The sequence below is a fragment of the Zonotrichia leucophrys genome, chromosome Z (assembly GCF_028769735.1).
Source record: "Zonotrichia leucophrys gambelii isolate GWCS_2022_RI chromosome Z, RI_Zleu_2.0, whole genome shotgun sequence".
Lineage (NCBI taxonomy): Eukaryota > Metazoa > Chordata > Aves > Passeriformes > Passerellidae > Zonotrichia > Zonotrichia leucophrys.
Window position 1 is genome coordinate 66,947,526 of NC_088200.1, and position 25,022 is coordinate 66,972,547.

The 25,022-nt window shown below is 41.4% G+C and overlaps 2 protein-coding genes across 2 annotated transcripts in view; both read left to right on the forward strand.

The window, feature by feature from the left end:
- Window positions 1–248: 248 nt before the first annotated feature.
- Window positions 249–25,022, forward strand: part of SNX2 (sorting nexin 2) — a 35,140-nt gene continuing 10,366 nt past the window's right edge. Inside the window, exons 1-6 of the mRNA XM_064735280.1 lie at window positions 249–386; window positions 7,261–7,378; window positions 20,157–20,320; window positions 21,538–21,604; window positions 21,805–21,848; window positions 21,940–22,081. Coding sequence (XP_064591350.1) covers window positions 279–386; window positions 7,261–7,378; window positions 20,157–20,320; window positions 21,538–21,604; window positions 21,805–21,848; window positions 21,940–22,081 — 643 coding nt within the window. The 5' untranslated portion in view covers window positions 249–278. The remainder of the gene's footprint in view (window positions 387–7,260; window positions 7,379–20,156; window positions 20,321–21,537; window positions 21,605–21,804; window positions 21,849–21,939; window positions 22,082–25,022) is intronic.
- Window positions 7,515–10,732, forward strand: LOC135459656 (uncharacterized). Its single transcript, XM_064735887.1, has 3 exons — window positions 7,515–7,603; window positions 9,120–9,588; window positions 10,594–10,732. Exons 1-3 carry the CDS (start codon window positions 7,515–7,517, stop codon window positions 10,654–10,656), a joined length of 621 nt encoding a protein of 206 aa, XP_064591957.1. The 3' UTR covers window positions 10,657–10,732.

Sequence of the window (25,022 nt, forward strand, 5' to 3'; positions counted from 1 at the left end):
TGTGGATGTGGCAGGGGCTATGGAAGTGGCAGGGGCTGTGGCGGCTGCAGGGGTGTCGCAGGGGCTGTGAGGATGTGGCAGGGGCTGTGGCGGCTGCGGGGATGTGGCAGGGGCTGTGGATGTGGCAGGGGCTGCGGATGTGGCAGGGCTGTGACGGCTGCAGGGGTGTCGCAGGCCCCACGGACACTGCCCGGCCCCTCCCCGGCCGGGCCGCCGCGGTCACGTGCGGCGGGGCGGCGGGCAGTCACGTGAGCGCTGGGGCCGGGCCGGAGGGGAAGATGGCGGCGGAGCGGGAGCCGCCGCCGCTGGGAGAGACGCGGCCCGCCGACCTCGAGGAGCTGGAGGACGGCGAGGACCTCTTCACCAGCACCGTGTCCACCCTGGAGGTGAGGAGAGGTCGCTCTCGGCTGCAGGTCCTGCGCGCCGTGGCCGATCCGGCGCCCGCCGGGCCCTCCCCTCCTGTAGCCTCCTCTCCCCGGCACGCCGCCGGTGCTTCGCTCCTGCCCAGGCCCCCCTCACTCTTGCGCGGGCCCCCGCCCCGCCGCTGCCCTTGCCGACCTGGCCCCCACCAGGTCGCGGCCCCACCGCACACCTCTGCTTCGGCTCCTCGGTGCTTCCGTCACGGAGAGATGGGGGTTCTGCTGCCAGGAGAAGCTCAAACCTCTTTTCTCCAAGTACCAACGTTTTGCTTTCATTTACCCTTTTCTTCTGCTATATGGGGAATATTCTCACCTTACCTCTTTCCAATTTCGCTGGGGTATGTGGGTGTGGGTGTGAGTGTGGGTGTGTGTGTCTCCGTCTTAGAGTGGATTAATAACCACCCATTTTCTTTGTTTGGCCTCGTTCCGAGGCTTCACTCCATTTCAGTTTGCAGATCTTGTAGAAACTTATTTGTCTCTGAGGTTTTTTCCAAGGGAGCCGACGCAGTGCTGTGCTGCGGCTGCTGCTGGGACCTGCCGGGAAAGAAGCTGGAGGAGACATGAGAAACGCTTATGTGTTCATTCGTTATAGCGGGAGCCTTCTTGGCACGTTGTTGTGGTCACGTTCCACCTACGTGTCTTGCCAGTATCTTCTGGAAGAACTTTATTCTTCCTCTGCATAGATGGCCATCTAAAAAGAAAATTGTTCTGTTCCTCTTTTCCTGAAGCGTTTTCTGTCCCTGACATTTACAGAAATAGGATTGGTGCATGTTTCTCTGGTTTTGCTCTGGTTTTGTCTGTCCTTGGCGAAAAACCCTGCAGTATAGAAAGAGGGTTTTAAATGTATGTTAAAGTCACTTGCCTTTTCTTAAGCTACTTTTTTTTTCTCTTTTTATAGATTCTTTTTATAATCTGTGCATTGGTAGAAAAAGATCTGTGGGAAAAATGCACTGAAGGAATAAGCAATGATGTGAATCTGCAGTTGACAAAAATTGCATGAGTAGAGTTCTGTGCATCTCTGTGTGACACAGTGTGTATTACTGGAGTCTTTTTCAGTGCCCGGAGAAAGACTGCAGTGTAACGCAAACAATGTTTTTATTGATGTGGTTTGAAACTAAAGCTGCAGGAGATAAGATAGATTTAGTGTCCAAATCACAGTTACCATGAGATAAAAAAGTTACTGAAACTCCTCTAACTGCAGACGTTGGCAAAGAAATGGGCTTTGTATCAATTGCTGACAATTCCGCTCTGCTGCTTTGTTTATGTACACAGTCTTTTTGGGATAGAGTCTCTAAGGGGAAAGGGGAAGCCTTGTTGCTTAAAGAGAAGCTTTTAAAAGCTGTGTCAGTAAGCTTTTTCTGGCATCAGCATTTAGGGAACTGCCTTAATCTTGTGATTTTCCTGCAGATTTGGAAGAGAGAGGTGATGAAAATTGACTTTGGACTTATTACTAGCTTGAATATAAATTGGAGGATTCATCGTGTAGAGTACCATAGTCCAGAGAAGAGTGATTGTCTGATGATGTAGGCCTAGTTAAACTTTTGTCTTGAGTGTTACTTTAGTCTGGTAAATATTCATGGACAAACTGATTATAAATGGCAGTGGGAGTTGTATAGTAACAACAGAATGGTGTCATGCTTTTTGTAGCTAATCATGCATACGGTTGCTGATACCAGAAGTGAGAGTGTGGCAAGGGACACTGAGGTCCAAACCCAGCTTACATGAGGGCTTTGGTACTTTGAAAGGGTTCCCAACTGCTTTATCTTGGAGCTATTTGCTTTTAGCATGATTAATTTCACTTCCTTCCTATTTTATCTTGCTTTCATTCTCTTTGCAGTTCAAAATGTGTGCTCAGCCTTTCCTGTCTATAATTTGATTGTGCAGAGGAAAAACTGTGTTTTCTAATGCATCTTTCAAATAGCTTCCATATTAACAAAGTCTCCATTTGGAAAACACAAGCTAAGTTGCTTTTGACAAAGTATACATTCATTGTACAGTGTGAATGGCAAATATGTAGCATTTAAGTACAGAGAGGCTTAGTTACTTAAGTGGCTTCAAATGGAAAATATTTTCTCTGTGCATGTTGCAAAAAAGTTAATGTGTTGAATTAAACTCTCTCAATTATAGAAAATGAAATAGTAGAAAGATCTCGCTGAGCTGTAACACCTGGGATTTCTGAGGTGTAGTGGAAGCACATTTTAGGACTTGAAAATTTGCTGTGTGGCAGAGAATGAGAACTCTTCCTTCCTATGGTCTTTGGACACCAGTGAACTGGGAACTAGGTTGTCTGAGCTGATGGGATGCTCATTTTACTGTCAGGTATCCACAGTGAGTAGTAGATTGAGAATGAATATTTTGCTTTCATTGTGCCAACTGTATTGTGAGTCTGGACCACTGCCTCTCTTACATAAAGCGTTACTGAGAGATTTCCCTTCAACTGCCAGAGTAGCTTTCATTAGTGAGAACAGCTGGGATGAATTATGTAAATGGTTTAAGCCAAAATTGCATTTACAGTGATAATCAGTGGTGAGTTCCATGTGATATCGCTGGTTATTACACATGTGTGCTGGTTGGCATCTGCAGTGCTCTCCTAGGTATCAGGTTTTTGTAGCTCAATATCCTCCTGAGGTTTAGGTAGACTTTTACCTACTTGCTAAAATTTCGAGTGCATGGATTTTGGTGGGGTTTTATTTGGGTGTTTTTTGGTTGGTTTTTTTTTTTTTTGTATTTTTCATGATGTTGGTTTTTTTGAGGTTTGTTTTTGGTTTTGTTTTGGTTTTGGCCATTGTGGGGTTTTGTTTTTTTAAAAAGAGTGTCCAAGATTTGCACCACAAGATGTTCTGGAAGTTAATTGTGTATTATGAGAAGAATCACTCCGTATTAAAGTTTAATCAACAAACTGCTAATTTGCTGTTTGTGTACTCTGCTCCCATTAGAAGGGTCCACAAACAACTGCCTGAAACTCAAATTTGGTGACATATGTGTAAGATATACATTAGATTTTCTGAAAAAATGGTCACTGTTACTCTCTTTTCACCATTTCTACCTTCTTCCTCCTTCATGCACCAGTCTTTGTCATCTTTCTTGTTTATATATTGCACCATTTCTTATTTCACTTTCCCTAAACTTCTCACTTATCTCTATACTGCCAGTCTGTCTTTCATGAAGTTGCCATGTGAACAGAGAAACCTAGGCTGCCTCATTCAAACCTACATTTTCATTCCTATACTCCTGTTTATTGGTGTTTTTGGGTTTTTTAAATGGAAAAATACATGGAGAAACTTGAAAATAATCAGTAAGCAGTAGATGTAGTAATTTATCAAGGACTGTAATTTAGGGCAGGGTGTGTAATAATCTCATTGCCAGTTGATCTGTTCATGTCAAAGATCTGCAGTATCTGTTTTTTGTACATGAGGCAAAACACTAGATAGCCACAGAGGTCTAGATGGCTTTAATAATATTCATTCAGTTTAACAGTGGCTGTTACTGTGGAAGCAGTAAAGCTCCCATTGGAATATCAGAGAGAAAAGGACTAAGTCCTTCAATACTGTATTATACCTTTGCAGAAAGCTAAGTCTGTATCCAAGATTAATTGATGTAATTCCACTGAAAATGTGTGTCTTGTTGCTTGATGTTAAATCCAGGCTGTAATGGAAGTATGTGGAAATTTATTCCAATGTGGCTGCTTGTGTCATCTTCCTTTCTGGTGCAAACGAGACTGTCCTGCCATTGAGTGTGTTGTCTCTGCCCATGCTGTGATTTGTGAGCTCCTGTAAGCCTGTTTTAGACAGTGAGATGGGTTAACCTGAACAACTAGAATATGATGATGGCCACCTTCTGTCAGCCTTCTGTGTTTTGACTGAGGGAAGTGAGGAGGGGCTCATGCAAGCAGAACTAGTTTGGAGGTACTCTACTATTCAGAGAAAGGAGGATGTCCAAATGTCTAGAGCTATAATTTCAACCAGCTGAAAATGCAAGATCTTGTTGTTGTTTCTTCATAAGTCAGAGCTGTAAAATACTTGGTTATTGCCTCCAGATGTAAGGAACAATAAAAGAACAGAAAATAGAGCTTGTTACTGACGTTGTAAATTGGAATGGGCCCACAGGCATCTTACCAGAAACTTGTTTTCAAGAAAAACATGGCAGGATCCTGACTGTCCTGGATACCTGGATGTCCTGGCTATTGAGTATCTTGGTTATTGGAAGCTTCACCAAACCTTCAGCTCAGGAGTTGTTCAGAAATTTCACAGCTGTGCACATTTCAGGAAATGGATGTGTTTATGACAGTTTGTGAATCCTTGGCATTGAGTAAAATTAAAGTTTCTAAACAGCTATGCTATTTGTCTGTGCCATGAGGTTTTTGTTAGTCTCATCTCCATATCTTGTCTGATAAAGAGATTTTCATTGCGCTGACTGCTGACTCCTTTGACAGGCATTTTTCATTGGCCATTTTAGCTGTATTTTGTAGAGATAAAAAAGCAAAGCTGGGGTCCTGTCTTCTGGCTCTGATCCATAGAAGACTGCAACTGAAACAGCTTAATATATTGTTCACAGGTATGGGTGCCTCTTTGGTTTCTGAGAGGCACTTTCTGACCCACTGGCTGTGCAAAATAATCAGGTTATTAGAAATTATTGACTCAGTTTTTCATACATAAGGGCAGTGCCTTGCTGGGGTTTTGTAGTTCTCTGAGAACTACGCCCATTTTGAAGAGAAGAAACTATGCTTCATTGCAAAACTCTTAAACAACCTAATGCAGTGTTCAGACCATGAATAATTTTTGAGATGCTTCTACACATTTTTTCTTATAAAGTCACAACTCTTAGTGAATATATTTAGTCCCATTCTTAATTCATCTTGTCTGAGAAGATAGCTGTTTAAAAGGACCAAAGAGCCACAGAAAGATGAATAGACCAGTAGGGACCTTATCACCTGTCAGCTTGTTGAAGTTTATTTCTGTCTGGCATTCATGACTCCCCCTGACCTGGGAGAGAAAAATTGCAAGGGTAAAAATGAGAAGACCAGTAGACAGAGATGAGGAGAATTTGATGGGTAGAATAAAAGTTGCAGTTATTCATCTCTTCCATGGGCAGGCCTGTGCTTGGCCATCTTCAGGAAGAGAGAAGTGTAACAAGTGTTCTAACTCTGGATATCCTCTCTGTCCTTCTTCACCACAGCTTTGCTGAGCATGGTTTTACAAGGTTTGGGATATCCATCTGGTCAGCTTTCCTCTTCACATTTCTGAGGTGCCCATAAGGTCTGTTTGAGCCCTTGCTGTTTGCAAATATTCCCATAAGAAGTTTGAAGAGAGCTGCCTGTAACTGCTCTACTAACTACAGCTATGAAGCCTGGTATCCAGTGCAGAAATATTGGCTTTTTCTGTGCCATTGGACAGGCTCTTTCCCAGCTCAGTAACAGAAAGGGACTTGGTGTCATGTATTTATAGCTATTCTTAGAGGAATCTGTATCTCTCTTTAAAGTGGGAATACCTCTGTATTGACCTTTGGTTAATTTGTAACTTTAGGCATGCAGATATTTTCCTTGGGTTGATCAGATTTAAGTGTTCAAAGTGAATTTTGTGTCTGATAGAATAGATTTGTGATTAGAAGCCAGATATGGTCAAAAATAACCATTAGTAACTGAAATAGCTACTTCCACTAACACTCAGAGGATAGACTGAGGGAATATCTTGAAGGTATAAGCATTCTCCAAGGGCTCTCTTCCACCATTCATTACATAATTAAGTGATAAAGCAGAAAGCTCTCTGCTGATGTGCTGTAGAGGTTCAGGAAGGCTTTTCTTCCCTATGGCTGTTTTTCATGGCAGTGACTTGACAAGCACAAACCTACATGCATTCTGCATCTGTGCCAGTGGGAGACTCCCACTGTGTCCTAAAGCTCCAGTCTATCAAAATGTAAGTGGATTGCTGTTCAAAGCTAAATAGCAGCAAAACTGGTTTGGAATGAGTACCTACCATGTTTCAGTGAAGAACTGCTTTTGCTGATAAAACTTTAACCTTTTTGAACCTCAAGCATTGAGAAATCAAGCATTTCCATGCTTTTCTGTTCTAGTTAGAATGCAAGGTTTTGAACTCGCACTTCTACGCAGCACTGGCTGGAGAGACAGACCATTTCTTCTGAAATATGCTACTTCTGAGTTGTGAAATTGCTTAAAACCTTCAGCTATGAGGTGTAATACATACTCATTTGTGGCCTGGTTTCAATGTTGCTTTAGTTTTCCTTAGTGTCTTCAACAGGGCAAGTTCTAGTCTTTAGTGAATTAAAAAACTGTGTCTGTGGTAAGCCCAGCTTCTATGTACTATACAGTGTGATCCTCTGATCCTCAGTGGCAGTAATCCTGTTGCAAAGCTAACAAAATTTCTTACAGCTCCAAGCTGTAATTATTTGGATGGCCTTAATATGTTCTTTTCAATCACAGAGCGCTTGGAGATTTCCATATTGATTTTTGGCTATGTACAAATCCAGATTTAAATCCAAGCCTTTCCAGGAGAAACCTAATAATCAAGTTACATTTGGCATCACTAAAAACTTATTCTAGGTCATTCTGTAGTAGCTTTTGTTTCATGTTAATAAACCTGAAGAAACTGTTGACTGTTTTTTCTCTCAAACAAAGAAATTAATAGCTGTTGACTAGCTCATGTCTTGTATTCATTGTTGCTGTGCTAGGAATGGGAAATGGAAATAGCTGACAGAGTTCCCTTTCTGTAAATCTTTTGTTTCTTTGCAATGAAACAGTGTTGCAATAATTCTTATATACTGACATATGGCAACTCATTCTCTTATAATCATTTCACTTTTTTTCTTTTTTTTTTTTTTAACACAGTCAAGTCCTTCATCTCCAGAGCCAGCAAGTCTTCCTGCCGAAGACCTCAGCACAAACTCCAATGGTCCAAAGCCAGCAGAAATCGTGCTGGATGGTGACAGAGAAGATCTCTTTGCTGGTAATGACTGTTTTCTTCTAGCATGCCTGCACTAACCATTTCACCCTTGGACTGAAGGAAATGTGCTTTTCTGAGAGGGAGGATTGAAACCTTAAAAGTAGTTTGACAGTGTTGTAGAGGTCTTTTCTTGTGAAAAATGCGGCTAGTTGAGTTTGTTTATAAGTTTCTCTGTGATGTGTACTGTCGGATTCCCGGCTGTTTAGATAGCCTGGTGCAGAGGAGAGCGTATGTGGCCCGAAGTTTAGAATCCGACTAGCTGAGGGCGAAAGGCCGACGCCCCTCTGCAATTCCTGGCCAGCACCCTTCCGGCGTCTGATGGCCTCGGGCTGTGCTGGCTGCGGACTGGCGTACCTCGCTGGTATAGGAGAGGAACGGAGCTGACCATTTCCCGGGGGTTAAACATCGGTTTATTGAAGGTGATGCCGCATCCAAACACCGGGAAACCATCCGGGAAAAAGTTTTTTCATAGGGGGTGAAAACAGGATTATAAAGGAGGGGGGGTGGGTACAGGCGGAGCCAATCGGGAAAGGTGAGGGGATGAACTTCACAGAACTGACACTCCATGGGGACCAATAATCAAAAGGTAAAGGAGGTGTCCTGGGACCCCAGCCAACCACCATCTCCAGAGAGGAGAAGGTTCTCGAAACCTGGGAGGAGGAAGGGAGTGATTGACTGGACAGGGAGGAAACAACTTTCACTTATAAGGGAAACCAGGGGAGGAGCAATTACATATCGGCAACTATGAATAGCGGTTGCTATAGCAACTTAGCTGGCAGGCTAGCAGTGGCGGGAAAAACTGGGGGAACGAAACCATTTTACACATAGTAGGGGAGAACAATACATAAATTGGGGGAATAACACAAGAAACTTAACAACACACTACCACAGCCTGGAAAGGCCCGGGGTGGCCTTGGGGCAGCCCGCGCTTCAAAGGACGAGGAGAGGCTTCAGATCTTTTCTCGGTCTCGGTGTTTATTAATTGTTTATCTAAAAGATTTTCTCTCGGCCCGACAGAGGTCTGCTCAGCAGCCAGCCATGAGCTGAGTCTGGAATTAGGGGATCAGCAGAAGTTGTAAATGTCCCCAGAAGATCTAGTCCTTTTGGTTTTTCTTCACTCTCAAGACTCACTAGAGGCTTTCCAGCTTCCTCAGGCACTGTATTTAAATCAGCAACAGGCCCAGGCTGAGATGGAGCTGTGATGATACTCTCATTAATGCAATAGTACCATAAACTGGTTTTCTTGGACTGTCTCTCAACAGAGGGTCAAAGTTCAAATACAGTGACTGTTTCCTCAAGGCTGATTCTTTGAATGATGAAGACCCAAATTGTTCCAGATAGTCTGTGCCCATTCCAAAAACTTCTGATGATGGTCTGAAGAGCTCTTCAGGTTCAGCACCAGCTGTCTCATCTGCTGTGCCTTCAATTCCAGGGGAACTAGGTTTAATTTCTTCTGCAGACATTGGCTTTTTTCCGCTGTCAGTAGAGACCAAATTATGTTGAGAGGAAGCAACCTTCGCTGGAGATCTTTTAGATGGGCTTATTTGCTTCTGCACTTCTGTCCTCCTGCCACTAGGTGGCGCTGTCACCGGCCTCCCTGGCTCGGATGATGGAGTGAGCTCGACTGCTCCTCTTCCGTGGAGGAGGAGGACTGTCGTGCCGGCGACCTCATTTGAGACCGTGTTTGCTCAGCTTTTAATTCAGCTGGAAATGGAGCTTGAACACCAGAACGTCTCCCTTGAAGGGATGAGTCTTGGACCCCGAGGGTTTCAACCAAAGGTACCAAGTCTGGAGAGGGTGTGGAGCCCCAGGATGTAGAATCCCGAGCACGGCCCCTCCTCGCCCGAGACGTCACAGGGGATCTGGCCCGCCCCTGCCCGCGTTCTACTCTCTGCGCATGCGTGCTCTCCGAGCCACTCCCTGTCTCTCCCGAGCTGATGTCACTCTCTCCCCCTTGTTCCACCTCCGAGGTCTCCTCCCCTCGGTCTGCCCCCGACTCTGTCTCCTCCTCCTCTGACGCTGTGTCCACTCCTCCCCCCACCGGTGTGTGCAGCCCGCCTCCCGCCGGCCCCCGGGCCCGCTCCGTGATCCGAGCCGACCTCCGCACCGGGTCTGATGTCACAACCGCGCGCCTCCTGCGTCTCACTACGGTGGCCCTTTGGGGCTGCGCAGTTTCCCCCATTTCGCCGCCCGTGTCTGACGCCCCCGCGCTGGTATGTGACTCCCCCCCCGGGTTCTTGCGAGTTTTGGCCGCCGCGCGCGTCTCTGCTACCCTGCCAGCCGGGACGGCCGCCACCCCCGGCGCTGCGCTGACCAAAGCCGCACCTGAACACGTGTCTCCCGTTATCTCTTCACCCGCGCTCCCCGCCTGCACCGCCGCAGCCTGGCCGCCTTGTTCTGCTGCCGCCGTGCCGCCGCGAGAAAGCGCCCCCCCCAATCCCTTCTCTCCCCCCTGCTTCCCCCCCTCCAATCCTGAGTCCCCTGTGCTCTCTGGAGTTTCAGGACGCTTTAGGAGTTTCCTGGGTGTTCTGGTTTGACATTGGCACAAGGCCAAATGCCCACATGAAAATACACCTTCTCTGGTGTCTGCTGTGAGATTTTGACCAGGAATAAACAAAGCAGGCTCTCACTTGAAAAAGAAGAAAAGTTTATTAACTAAACTACAAAGACAATTACTAAACACACACAAAAGGAAGAAAAAAGAGGGAAAAAAACCAAGGAAAATGAAACCTCACAAAAACACTCTCCTCCTCCTCCTCCCCCCCCCGCAAATTCCCAATACAATACAATCCAAAATCAATTCTGGGTCCAGCACCACCCTTTAGAATGCTCAGCTTCAGTTCCTCAAGAGGAAAGGGAGTCCTTCCATGTGTCGTGGTGGCCTTTTCCGTCCTTGTTCCGGTGCTCTCACCACCGGACCAGAATCAGGGCTGCTTCCAGGGTTGTCCTTTTAAGGAGGCTGTGTCCAGTTCCAGAAAAGCTCAATCTCTCACCTCTGGGACATCTGTCCCCCCCATATTTTATATACCCCCTGGGGCCGAGGGGTACCCACACTGAATCTTCTTTGGCTCTGGGACATTTCTCCCCCTGGACTCAGTCTCTGTATTCCAGGGAAACATAGCTCTGTCCATGGCTACACAAAAGAGTCCAGCATAAAATGCCACTCCCTCTTCTCCATCTTTCTAACATCTCTCACTCTCTCTCTCTCTCTGGTCCAGATCTTCATTACTCGCTCATTTCCTTCGTCCTCCTCCACTCTTATCTCGTCTAGGAAGCGTTAATGTTCTGTGAAGTTTTCATTGTCCAAAAAAGGGTTAAAAACTCCTCCAAGCAGCTGGACTCCTGGCTGCATCCCCCCCACCATCTCCTCAGCCGGGCTGCCTGCTGCCAGCACATGTTTACTGCTTTCAAGGTAACGGCACACAAACACCGGCTGCACTCTCTCTGTCTGTCTCCAAGGTGGGGGGGGGGAAACAGGCTGCCCATTGCTTCCCGGGTTCTTTACTTCTTCCTTCCACCCTTGGGGGGAGGGGGGCCAGGCCTACCTCTCCCGGGCCGGGCCGCATGGCTTTTCCCCTCCCCCAGCCCAGCCAGCAACTGGGCCGGGGGAGAGACTCAACTCCTTCACCGCCGGAAATCCAAAGAGAAACTGCCAGGGGGAGAGCCCTGCTTTTACCCTGTGTTCTTGGAGGTGGATCCCAGTGCCCAGTGGTTGGGCCAGATGGCAATATTCAAATCTGAGCACTCATTGGCCCCATCCACACAGCATCCCAGAAATCCTGTTTCTGGGTCAAACCATGACACTGGGGTTTCTGGGTTTTGGGACCGGGGGTTTTAATATTATTTCCTGCTCTCTTTTCTTGAGAGCCCTTTCCCCCTGGCTTCTTGAGGCCAGAGCTAATTTTTTCCCGGAGCCTTGCTCCCCCCCTCCTTCTGAGGGTGCCGCAGCCTTTCGCTGCTTTTCCCGGCATTTCGACTGCACCGAAATGCCTTCTAGCATAATTCTTGCTGGCGAGAGCAGCTTTAACGCTGTCTTGTCTTTTTTTGTTGCTAAGAGATATAAATGTCTGTTTATCTCCTGCCAAAACCCCACTTCGAATAGCAGGCCTGTTTCTGCAAGTGGGTAGTTGAGCCTTGCCCATAACAATAACTGTTTTAATTCTCTCTTTGGGATCCCTTCTGTGTATGCTTGAGTCACGCCTTGTAAGGTGGACAAAATTTCCCGTCGTTCCTGGGAGAGTGTGCCCCCATGTTCTTATTTTTGACTTTCTCACCGAATCTGTCGTCAGAGCGGTCCGGAGGTCTCGATCTCCGTCCAGCAGGTCACGAGAGATGATCCAGAGGCGCCTTTCTGGTTCTGGTCCGGGCTGCTCTGCTACGAATTGGCAGAAGCTGAGAGGTGGAGTTCTCAGTGACTGCTGTTTTTTGCAGACTGTCCTGGCCGTTTTTTTTCTTCTTCTTTTTTTTTTTTTTTTTTTTTTTTTTTTCTTCAGGCTTCTCTCCTCAGGAGTTATCAGTGCTCTCCTGGGAGCTCGTCCAAGGTCGGAGCTGCCCTCTTGGCTCTTCAGGGCTTCAAGGCTGCTCCCCCCCCGAAAGGTTTTGGTGGGGGGTAGCCCATCCAGGGATGCCACTTGTCGGATTCCCGGCTGTTTAGATAGCCTGGAAAGGCCCGGGGTGGCCTTGGGCAGCCTGCGCTTCAAAGGACGAGGAGAGGCTTCAGATCTTTTCTCGGTCTCGGTGTTTATTAATTGTTTATCTAATTGTTTATCTAAAAGATTTTCTCTCGGCCCGACAGAGGTCTGCTCAGCAGCCAGCCATGAGCACACTCCCTGCCCTCCGGGGCGGTCACCTATCTTTATACCCAAAGTTGCGTATACAATATTTATCATTTTTCCCCAATACCTTTTACCCTTATTAGCCAGTGCACTTTTAGTAATAACCAATCCTAAAGTGCCACCATCACCACAGAAGATGGAGGAGAAGAAGAAGAAGAAGAAGGACAGGACACGCCCCAATTCCTCCATCTTACTTCTCTAAACCCCCCTGTACAGAAATCCTAAACCCTGTGTCTCACCCTCTAATTAACTAATCCCTTCACCATTCACCCCGGTGAAATCCTCCTATCCTCATACAGGTGTCGTCTCCCGTGTAGGATCAAAGTCCAGCCACCAGACACTTCTGGCAACATTCCAGGACTCCCGAGCCCCCCAAGGGTGGTCTCGGTGACTCGGCACCTCAGTCCTGAGGTGCTGAGATCCCACAGTGTACTGCCAGTGTGTAGTGTGGGTGTTAAGCTGGACACTAACACTGTCTGCTGACAGTAAGAATAGTCTTTATAATTTTGTGATTCAAAATGTTCAAATCTGTTGGTCTGGAAATGCATGACTTAAGTTACTTTCTTGTTTTCTACTCAATAGTCATGCATAAGCTGTCCCAGCCTTTTTTCCAGTTATAAAGAGAGAGGTAATTCAGATTGTATTGCAACTATTTCCTTCTTACTACTCTTGTTTTAATGGAAAGGTAACAAACTGGCACAAGGGACAAGTCCTGTCATTTTACTAGTGCATGATTGTGTCTCTGACAGTTGACAGTACTGCATGCTTTAGAAAAAGATATGAAAGTTCTGAAAAGTGATATGTTAATAGACAGAACATTTCTAAAAGTTCATAAATCAGTAGCTACTTCGGTGTCAGTTTTGAACTATGCTAATGTGCGTTGTTGTTTCTGTCAATTACAGTTGTAGGAACATAAATGTTCCAGCTACTTTCTTGGATAGTTAGAAATATATTATGTGCATAAGATGGTTCGGAATGTTATATCTCAATACTATCATTTTCCCTATTACTTCATGTTGCATTAGTCAGCTGACAGTCTGCTTTGAATACAGTAATCTCATCCTCTTTGGTTACCTGATGTGTCATTCCAAAAGAATGACACTTTTGGAATGACACATTAGTTCTGTGTTATTTTGTATAAATGCATATATTCACATGCCCATTACATTTGTTCTCAACTTCCATAATTTGTATTTCTATGTATTTGAAGTTGTTTGTTCATGACACTGTTAGAATGTATTGACAAGTTTGGTACCCCTCTGAAAGTGTCTTAAAAGAAAAAAGGAATGAAGGATAGAGGGGTGATCTTACTCTTTTTCTGCATTTGTTTTGCCTTATAGCTTACAAAGACCATAAGTGCTTTAGCAATTTAGCTTTCTAGTACTAGTACGTAATTTGGTTATTTAGCTTCAGTATTTAAAGCCAGCTTTTTATAACCACAGAGCCATCTGGAGTGGATATTTTAAGAAAGCCAATTCTCCTTTGGATAATATTAAGAAAAGAAAAAGGGAGACTGGAGTAAATATTGAGGGGAGTCAGACAGAAGGAACAAATGTTTGTAGCCAGATTGTTTTAACTGAAATGAATGCTGTGAGAATAACACAAGGAATTGATTTAATGAGTTTGGGTTTTGCCATGTAGGACATTCTCTGAGCACTTGCAGCACTGAACTGAAGGCATCTAGCACTTCACTTCCACCTCAGCTGAGACTGGTCTTTTGAAGTTCAATTTATAGTACAGAGTCTAGTACTCTCAAACTGAGGAAAAAACAAATGTGATTTATGGAGCATGAGATAAAATACGATGTTTTTCACAGTTTCCTGTTCTAAGCAAAAAGTTTGTTTAAAGCTGTTGAACTCAAGTCATGAACTTCAGTATTTGTGTCACTGCCATTCTGAAATGCCATTGTGAAAAAACTGTGTTGAATTTGTGCTTCAGTGCTGTGCACTCACAAGTATAACTATTCTTTTCTTTCTTAGGGCTGTTTTGCTAGTCAGTATAGAAACAGCATGAGAAGGGCAAGATGAGATACCTAATTTCTTGCTCCCAGCATGCTTGCAAAAGTCTGGCTTTCTAGGAGAGCACAATTTAATTTTAAAATGATTGTGACAGAGTTTTTCTTTGACAATTAATTAAGATTCTTTTCCAAAGAATCTTAACTTGGCACATCTTAAAGGAACACTTAAGTGAGGAGAAGAAAAATATGAAGCTCCACAGCTTTGTAGCTTCTGTTGTTCCTTCATATTGAATTAGTAGATGCTTTAAAATCCAGGTAAACGAAATCATGTTTGTGGCTCCTGAGAGGAGTGATTGCCATTCTTCAGGGTCTGAAACAATTATAGTTTCTCAGACTTCTAAAAACTGTGATGGTATGCCTCTGTAGCTATTGTAGACATAATGAAACTTTGCCATTTTTCCACCTCATATTGCAGCGTAATGGAAAAGAAGGTGAAGCAGTACAAATTTTCTCTGTGGCTTTAATGCAGGACAGAATCCTGGGAAATGGTTTAGACTTTTTTTATTATGCCTGAAATGTCTTTGCTATTGTGTTTCTGTGGCTGCTGCAAAATAATATGTGCAATATAGATATTCGTTACCTTTACTCTGGCAACTTATAACTGAACTATTAAAACAGGGTCTGAAAAATTGAAGAAATTAGTTTTCCTGCTGTCATTGGATGTTGGAGATTTTTTCAGGGATGGCCTAAAAGGCAGCTGTGAGGAGCAGGTTCTCACAGCCTGTTTCTGTGAACAGCAGAGGTTCTCAGGTTATTTTTAATTACAGGTAAAAGTGACAAGCATGAAGGCCTTGAGAGCCTTGCACATCAGAGTTCTCAGGCAGCTTTCTCATAACAAGTGGATGTTCTATCTTTGGCTGTTTTGGGAAAGCAAGAATAATTTTGAGAACCCAAATCTTGGTATTGAAAACATAAGGAGGGGTTGGTATGTTATCTCTGACCTATTGTGAGCTCAGATTTTGCAATATGCATGAACTTAATTAACACGGTTATAAAAGGTGCCTGATTGATGAATAAAGTGGAGTCGATGGCTGACCAATGCAAGGTGGGTCGTCTCCCTCCAACTTCAATAATTGGAGATGAGTAAATTTTTCTGCTTTGTTGTGGTTCTTCGTTCTGTAACAAAGCAAACTGTCTTGCTAAACCCACTTAAACTTTCACCCTCGGAATAAAAGTCACTATGTTGATTATTTGGCCAGAAGAATTACTTTATCTTACCTCTAGAGCTCTTACATGCAGAGACCTTAATGGTCAGTGCTTCAAATAAGGCAGTATTAGGTGTGTCTTAAGGAATTTGGAGATGCATCTTAAAGCTTGGTCATCAATAAACTGCTATTGTACAGAGAAGAGCTGCGTATTGAACTAGTCTTCCAAAATGTTGACCCAAAATTCAATGTATAGCTGCACAAATGTGCCATGGACTGCCCATGAAGGACACAGTTGTCTGTGCTTCTTATATCTGGGGCTCATAGAAAAGCACTAGATGGTGAACTCATCTGTAAAGTTTTATCAGTTTTTTGTCACCTTCTTCAAAAAAGTGGCAAACTGTAATTTTTCCCCTCTTCTGTTGGGTAAAAGATTACTGTTATTATGTTTTTTCAGGTCAGAAATGTGTTTGGGAATGGATCATGTTATGGAAGTGTCTAGCTATTGTGTCCTGAGGAAAAGCCACTGTTCTAGGGGTTGGGGTAATTTTTGTTTTCATTGGGTTGTTTTTTTGTTTAGTGGGGTTTTGTGTTGTTTGGTTTGTGGTTTTTTTTTACCCTTTAGGGTTTTTTCTTGGGATATGAGACAGGAAAGGAAATGATAATTCTCTGATCCGGGCAAGATAGGTTCTTCAGGCACATCTGAACAGAAAAGCTTCTAGCTGATGGTGTCTGTCAGACCGTTGTCATATGATGTGTCTGCTATGGAGAGTTTGTGCAAATGCCTTGCTGCTTTTTAGAATCTGCTTGTTCAGTTATTTTGCAAAAAATAAATGCACAAAAGCATGTGAACCTACAGTTTTGAAGTCAGAAGGTGGTCGTATTAGTGTGTCGCTGTTGCATTAAAACTATTCCTGTTCTCATTAAGGCTGTGTTTAATACCTCTGATATAATAATAAGGACAATGGGCTATGACTTAGGTGTAGTAGTTCTTACAGTCAATTCAGTTCAATAAAGTCTCTGAAATATTGCATGCCCAGAGATGCCGTTTTTAATACCTTGTCCTCTGTTCTACATAACAGCTTCTGCTTAAGTTTACTTCCAGATTTATATGTTAACATGGACAAACTTTCAAAGATAATAAACCAGTTTAATCGTTCAAGCTATATCAGAATGATCTGACATTTGAAAGTGTGACTAGTGAAATAACTTGTGGCCAAAGTGAGCTGCTAGTGAAGAATTGCAAACTTGCATTTTCTAAGATGGTATTTCACAAAACCTGCTGGTGAAAAATAAAGAAATGAGCTCTGTATAATGCTGAGATTAAGGCCTGTGCTTGAGTTTTGGTAGAAAAGTGTGGCTGGCTGTAAAACGTTAATTAAGCATATGTAGTTGTCTCCTACAGCAGAATGTTTTCATGTTCTTTTGGAGCTAAGCAACTTGACAGTGATCCCTAACAAAGACTGTTTATAGATTGTAAAGTATGTAATTATGTCTAGCAGTCTACACTATTAGGTTGGTGGGAGTTCTTAATATGTTCTGGTAACTCCCATAACTGATGTTAAGTGTTGGATCTCATTATTTTCCTCCCCAAAGTTGGACAGAGCAGTTGCTTGCCTCTTTACGTGGGAACTTAAGCTCTTGAGAACTGTCCTGGAAAAGAAGACATCTAGATTTCATTTTTCATGCTAATAAAGATACTGAATATTTTAAAAACCAAACAAACCCCACACAAGCGCACAAAACCTCTCAAACCGAAAACCAGCAATAAACTACACCACAAAACCACAACTTCATACTAAGTTTTCAGGAGAAGATCTAAAATTAATAGATTAAATAAATGTTTCTGGAAGTGCCATAGTTTCTACTGTGGAGCCTACCATATTAATGTTTCCATGGGGAAAAATAGCACACCCGTAAAACAAGCAGAAGAATTATTCAGTAAAACCTTTTAATCAGACTTTGTCATCTGATTACTCAAAGTGAAGGGACATGTAAGAAGCATAAATGCCAGAGTTCATCTCTATTTCATGAGAAATAGATCTTCAACTCATGTACTCTAAGACTGCTTTTCTGAGGGGGATAAAATAGCTTGAAGAGCCTGCTGTTTTATATAAAGCTAATGCTTCTTTTTCTTTTCAGAATCCTTAAACATTTTTGTTAAAAAAAACCTTTCTCCCTGTCCAACTGAGTCCCATCATGCCCCTTCCCATATCTTTTCCATGTGACGCTTCTAGATTTGCAGTGTCTGGTGGCGTGCCAAACCTGGGGTGAGAAATAACAAGAGGGAGAAAGGCATAAATTCCCAATTCTTCCTAAAATAACTGACTTACTGCTATCAAACAAACAGATACTATTTTCTGTGGGTAAATACCTTCAGGAAAATAAAAAAGAAGCACCAGGCAGCACCTTTAAAAATTTGCTAATCCTGCTTGGAATTCATTTGATGCACAACCTAGATCACTTTGTGATACTAAGGGTATGTGGATACAAGTCTGAAAAAGCCTGGAGAAGTGTGCTTCTGTTTCATCTGATAGCAGTGCTGCTTTCTTACATTAAATTCAGTTTTTTCAGGAGGATTTCTTTTCAGTAAGAGGATTGTGTTCTCAGCTAATGATTGAATTGTTTTTTGACTTGTTTTATTAACCTGTCTAAAATTTGAAGGTATAGAGAAGTAGAAAGTGGTGGTTGATGATTTGCTTCCTGAATGTGCTGGAATACAGCTAGTGATAGAAAAAAGGAAGAACTGAAGTGCAGTTGCTTTATTTTAGAAATGTTTTGTATTTTACATTTCATCATGTATATAGTATACATTGTTATGTATGTATGTGCATATTTTTCCAAGAAATGTTTCTGTGAAATATTCATTTATATAACATGTATGTTGAATGCTGTTAGGTACCAAAGGAGAGAACTGCCTCTTGTTGAAATGTTCCTATTCTGCCAATCTAAAAGCTCCTTTGCAACTGCCTCAGTATGACTTCCCACCTGATCTTAGGTTCTGAATTAAAATTCCTTATTAAATTAAGACTCAGTGTCCTTCCTGTGGCATTTGAGGAAAGGAAGCATAAGCAGATATTTATGTTTTTAAGCTTTAGCAGTAAGAATAAAGCAATGCTATGAAAATAATTGTTTTCAAAGAATGGCTGTAGATTCTTCATTCATATTAAAAATGCAAAATATAATAAGGTGCTTGGTTTTTACTTTAGTTTGAAAATATTGTGAAAATACTATGTAATTTGAAATTAGGAAAGGCAATGCCAGCCATCAATTCCAGTGGAATTGATCGTTCCACTTGGGTCAGCCCTGCTGAAGCCACACCTGGGGTGCTGAGTCCAGGTTTGAGCTATCAAATACGAGGGAGACATGGACAGATGGGAGTGAGTCCAGTGCAGGGCCATGAAAATGATTGAGGACAAAATTTATGGCATAAGAGATGAGATTGAGAATGCTAGTGGTGTTCATCCTGGAATAGGGTCTTGGGGTGGGGAGGATCATATAGTGAGTATGAGTACTGTATGGTAGGGAATGGAGAAAGGGGAGCTGGACTTATCAGTACTGCCTGCTGACAGAACAGGAGGCAATGGCTACACACTGAAAACCAGATAATACATAAGACAAATCTTACGGTTTTGTTTGCTTGTCTTTGAGGGGGTTGAGGGGATGATGCTGGCTTTGGGGTTTTTTTCCCTTGTTGGTTAGGGTGGTCAAACACTGGCACATGTTATCCAAGGAAGGGGTGGATTCTTCTCCTTGAAGATGCTCATGTGATCTATTTGAGCCTGCTCTAGCTAGAGCCCTGCTTGAACAGGGAGGTTAGATGATTTCAAAAGTCCTTTCCAAACTCAGCAATTCTGAGTGATATGCTCCAAAATAAAATTATGACAGTAAACTTTGTTAGCCTCAAGGCAGAAAGAGTGTCTGGTTTGGTTTATTGCCTTTTTACCTGTTAGGTAAGTACTACCCACAAAAGTCTAGCTTGTGAAAGGACTTGAGGTCTATTGGAAAGTCAGTTTTGGTATCAAATGACTATTCTGTGGTCCATGTTATCTTTTAAGAAACTGGAATTCTTGCATATGCATGTCTAGTGAGAACACAACATTGTTTGTTTATTTGACCTAGAACAGGAACTTCTGTATACCCAGGAAATGTGTAGTTTGTCAGTGGCCAGAATCTCACAGTGGCAGGTGAGATTTGTAGAGCAGGGGTTTGTGTTGTCTTTAAAGGTAGGTGAACTGTCCACAGTTTAAAGGAGTACTCAGTTTCTAGTGAGCTGTTTTAAGCTCCAAAGAGCATGGAGGTAGACTAAAGATTATCTTAATGTCTCACTGGCTCATACTGCTACTTTACAGTTTGTGGGATATTTGGCAGGGGTGGGAGTTTGTTATACTCCCACATTTGTTATATGGCTTAGTCTGCTTAATTACCATCTGATATGACTAAATCAGCTATTGTTCAGAGTGCAAAACAGGTGATGAAAAAGCTTTGCTCCTGTGGTAAAAAAAATAACAATATGTAATATGGAAACAAATTGTTTGTAGCTTGTGACTGCTTTAAAATACTCTTTACTGAACAATGTTCAAAAAAAAGGCAATACTGGTCTTAATTTAACCCATTCTGTACTACAAATTCAAATGCCATATCTGGTTTTAGCTAGATGTTGAAAAACATCATGCACAAATGGGTGCTATTTATTTTGTCATCATGCATGTTTGTTGTCTTTGTGATGCATATCCATCTGTGTTGCACAGGAAATTTATTGCTAACTCAATATGTTTATCTAGAAGCAACAGAAGAAGTTTCATTGGACAGTCCGGAGAGGGATCCAATACTTTCACCAGAACCTACTCCTGCAGTCACTCCTGTAACACCTACCGCATTAATAGCTCCCAGAATGGAATCGAAAAGTGTAACAGCCCCAGTGATTTTTGATAGATCCAGAGAAGAGGTATGCTGTAAACTCTAAACTATGCAAATGTTTCATTTGGATTTTTAAGTTTTGCCTTGTTTTAAAATACCAGCTCCTAAATATTGGTGCATGGCATTATACTTTGCTGTTTATTTTGCAAAAAAAAGTTTAGTATGAATTAGACTCATGGGAATACTGTGAGAATTCATACTGAGGTGATTATATTTGAGATATGTAGTATTAGGAGTAAGAAGTTCTATTCCTTCAGAATAGATACTTTTAAAGTGTGTGTAGGAGTAAGCTGTGAACTTGATACATAAGAAATGTTATTAATTAAAATAATTCTAACTAGCTTGTTACAGTTTCAACTTGTATTTCTGAAGCTGTTCCTAACAGGGAAATTGAACAAGCAGTTTTTAGAGTTATCCTGCATGCAAACAAACAGCTGAGGGTAATCTCATTCTTAACATTTCTGTTTACATTTGGTGTTCCAGTCAAAGCATGAACATTGCTGAGTGCCATTCATTCTAGAGAGTTCTCTTACCAGACAGTCACTTTGCATATAAGACCCTACCCATGACTCAATGATGCCTGCTTCCCCAGATACCACATGATGGCATTTGATTCAGATTTTGCCCCCTTCAGCCCTGGTTCTGTCCCTTCTGCCATGGCATTTCTTAAGATATCTCTTTTTATCAAACTTAGGTATAGTACATGAAGGATTATGAAGTTCTGGAACTCAGACGAGTATCAGAGAATTTTTTTTCTGTTGCTTTTTCCTTCCCAAGCTCTTCTGCTACAGATACTGTTACCGAAAAGGAATGTCTGTTCTTGGATTACAGGCACATGGAAGCGTTGCAAATGAGAGTGGTTGTGAACCACAGTGTCTGCTGGCATTGTAGGTGATACAATGAACAGACCCCTAAATCTCTTGCACTGAAAGCTTTTGCAGTAGGTCTTAAAACTGAAAAACAGTACCATTTTGTTTGGAAAAAACCCTTAGGATCATTTGAGTCCAACTGTAAACTTAGCACTACCAAGTTTACCCCAAAAACTTTGGTTGCAGTCACAGTCAGTGTTAGAAAGTTTATTAACATTGGAAAGTATATCAACATTAGAAAGTATATTAACTGGAAATGTTTCATAATTACACAAATACAGACTTTTTCTCCTCCTTCTTCTATATTCTTATCCTTGTATCCATAGATAATATGGGTGTCCATTACCTTGTTAAATGTGGTCTCTCTTTGTCCTAGATTGAAGAGGAAGCAAATGGAGATTTGTTTGATATAGAAATCAATGTATCAGACCCAGAGAAAGTTGGTAAGTTCCTTGAGCCTAAAACTTCAGATTGTAGACTGTCTTATTCCTTGAAGACTATTCCTAGATATAAGCATGATTTCCTCTTTAGTTTTCCTTTGGCAATTTTTAGTATCTAAATGGAAATCTATTTTAATGTATTTTTTTGGACTGAAAAGTATATGACAGGATTACACTACCTAAGTATTTTAATTTTCTTACAGGGGATGGCATGAATGCTTATATGGCATACAGAGTAACAACAAAGGTAGGTACCGCAATGACTGCAACAAACTTTTGTCAATACTTTGTATCGTAGCCGAGATAAATCAGTAATTTACAACATTTTTTTTTTTAAGACATCACTTTCAATATTCCACAAAAATGAATTCTCTGTTAAAAGAAGATTCAGTGATTTTCTTGGCCTGCACAGCAAATTAGCAACAAAATACATGCATATTGGTTATATTGTGCCTCCAGCTCCAGAAAAAAGTATTGTAGGTAAGTGCAATTCCAGTAAGGTGACACTTAAGTAGTGAATACAAAATACTCTTCTGCATAAATACTGCTTACTTCTCAGGTGGTCCAAATATTCTTCGTGTTCTGTATTTTCTAAAAGTTCATGTTAAATTGGAAAGATATGTAATGGCCTTTTCCAAATTCAGAGTAGTGTTGATAATGAGAAGGATATCTCTTAATGCATGGCCTTGTGTTTCTTATCTATGATTCTTTCTTTGCTGATGCCTTCAAGAGCTGATTAGTCTACCAAAACAAGAATGAAAGAGAGTTTATTTTTAAGTTAAGCTGTTATCGATTGCTTGCAGTATATAGAGATTCATACACGCTTCAGATCTCTGATACTTCTTTTTGTTTCTTTGATCGTGGTGAATGCAAAACCTCTCATAAATTTTGCAAGGTTTTAATGCAAAAAATTACTTTTGGCTTGAACACCTTAAAGGATCAGATCCTTTCTCCATGAGCTAAGAAGCGTGCCTGGTGCATTAACAGTCTTCAGTTTTGTGATCTCTAAGTAGGAGAGATTCTTTCAAAATAGGTAAATATTTAAAATGGTAAAGCTTGTTAAAGAATTTTGTGTTACTCATATAAATAAGTGACTCAAATCTAGAATGTTGTTTGATATGTAGGTAATGACAGAACTTCTTTTCAGTAATTTAGTCTGTAAAGATAATCAGAGCAGCAGTTTTTCATGTAAGTAGGAGTGGCAGATTCCAAGCAAGAGGCTTGGAAAATTCATTATGTTACTTCTCTGGAAAAGCACTGTGTTTTTAAGCCTGTGAGACTGAAAGTGTGACCTGAATTTTTGGTAATTCTTCAAGTTTATGGGTAATTCTGTAATAATCAGCTTTTCCTGTAACAAAAATAAGTTTAATTCCAAATGCTAACAGGGCTTATGAGGTTTCTGATCATGTCTTTTGGATGGTACAAAATTTAGGGCTTTTATGACAGTGTGCATTTACATGAAAATGTAGTGCTTGCATCACAGTCAAATTCAGCTTAGACTGGATTTCAGCTACCACTTGAACCAAACAGCATAAAAATTGATGCACCTGGAAGACAGTAAAATGGGCGGACATACTGCAGTGCAAGCAAGCACTGGCTGCTGCTTCAAAGCCTTGTGTAGAGACTTTGACTTACAGGTAGGTTGGACAAACTCAGATGCTGTAGAATATTTCCAAAAGATCATAAAACTCCCTCTTTAAAGCTGAACTTCATGTAGTCAGTACATTTCCAGTTCTGGAGAAAAGGAGGAGTTGATTCTGGTCTGTTTTGAAATAATGCATCTTAAAGCAGAGAGCTGAGGAAACAGCTGAAAGTAAGATTATAGTCCTTACATTATGCATGTTTATGTTTAAAGTCTTAATACATAATGTCATACATTCAGTGTTAAGCAGTGTGTGTTGTAAAGAAGTCCCTTGTCTGTTAATTCTGCTACACTGTTGGTAACACCTGGAGTTTAAAGCTCTGGTTTTATTGCGCTGATGAGTGGTAGAGGCTGGAGTTTTAGATCTTAGCTACAAATTCAAGTCCATCAATTACTGACTGTGGAACAAAAGGATAAAAATGAGTCAATTGTGAACTGGAATTAGCATTCATTAAGGTACTTCACTATTTAGATAAGTGTATGAAAATCACATTTTCATTTTTAAAGAAAGTAATCTGTTATGTCATGGATCTTTTGTGTGAAGGAAGAGTGCTTGGTCTACAGAAACAGTCTTTGCACTGGTGTTTAAATAGGCTTATATTAGTAGAGAAAGAAATGTGGCAAGACATTTAGAAATAACTAACATTTTTACAGGGTAGGAATTCCTCGTTTGTGTCATTTGTTTGTGTATTCAGTTTCTCCCTAGGAACTTCTGTTCAAAGTTCATCTATGAAGACTCTTTTTTATTAAGCCACAGGATTTCCTTCTTTCTGCAGTGAAATATTATTGTGTAGTAATACTGTAATGTAAAAAGATGAGACATGTGAATTACCTCAACTTCCCTTGAATACTTAAATCACTTCTATTTGAAGACATACTCAATTTTACTGACAAATGTATGGATTTAATTACATTAATTACAATAATTTTGGGAAAAAAAATCTTTATCAGATTTATTTTCGTCATGTTGCAGAGGAGGGAAAAACTAAGGCTGAGAGGTTAAGAGTTCAGTCTTGTTCCTGTAAGGCTTTACTGCTTATCTCCTCCAGGGGTTACTGTGTGAAACTTTTGTGTCCAGAAGGGAGATTGGGTGAGAAACTTAGGGAACTGTTGACAGTGGGTACATCATCAGAATCTCAAAACTTTTAGCTAAAGAGACACAAAAGTAACAGATAAGAAAAATACTAGAGCTAGAAAACAGACATCTTGGTTGTATAATACAATACCTTTTCTTAAAATACCTTTTATTATTTGTATAATAAATACCTTGTTTTTCAGAAAATAATAATTATTGATGTCCTGTGTTTCATGGTGTTTTTGATTGGACTAAGGTTGCTAAACTCCAAGTTTAGATCTTTATCATGACAAATAGTGAGTTCAGTCTGACTGTTTTAGTTCTTCTGTTGCTGAGGTTGAATTTATTTCCTATGGCATGACATATCAAGAACTAGTTGCCACTCTTGTCTTGATCAGAGAAAGCACCGTAAGGCTACATACATTTTATTCTGCTGATTCTGTTCTCCTTGCAATTTAGTTCAGAATTTTCAGAACTTGTTAGTTTGCATTAGTTAATTAAAAAACTATTAGTTTTAGAACTTAAAAGAAAAAATAGTAGAAGGAAAATAATGGTACTAAGCTTACCAGTGAATAGGCTTATAATCTGAGAACATTTTTGTATTCTGCCTTATATGGCTAACTGTTTTCTTTTTCTGGTTGTGAGTTGCCAGTAAGACTGAGCAGCATTTACATTGTTTTCATAAATGCAAGTTAACCTAGTTT

Excerpts from the sequence above, each read along its gene's own strand:
- LOC135459656 (XM_064735887.1), top strand. The coding sequence starts at position 7,515 with ATGCGGCTAGTTGAGTTTGTTTATAAGTTTCTCTGTGATGTGTACTGT. Across the intron at positions 7,604-9,119 it reads AGCCTGGTGCAGAGGAGAGC|GGATGAGTCTTGGACCCCGA; the intron begins GTATGTGGCCCG and ends TCTCCCTTGAAG. Across the intron at positions 9,589-10,593 it reads TGTCTGACGCCCCCGCGCTG|ATCTTCATTACTCGCTCATT; the intron begins GTATGTGACTCC and ends TCTCTGGTCCAG.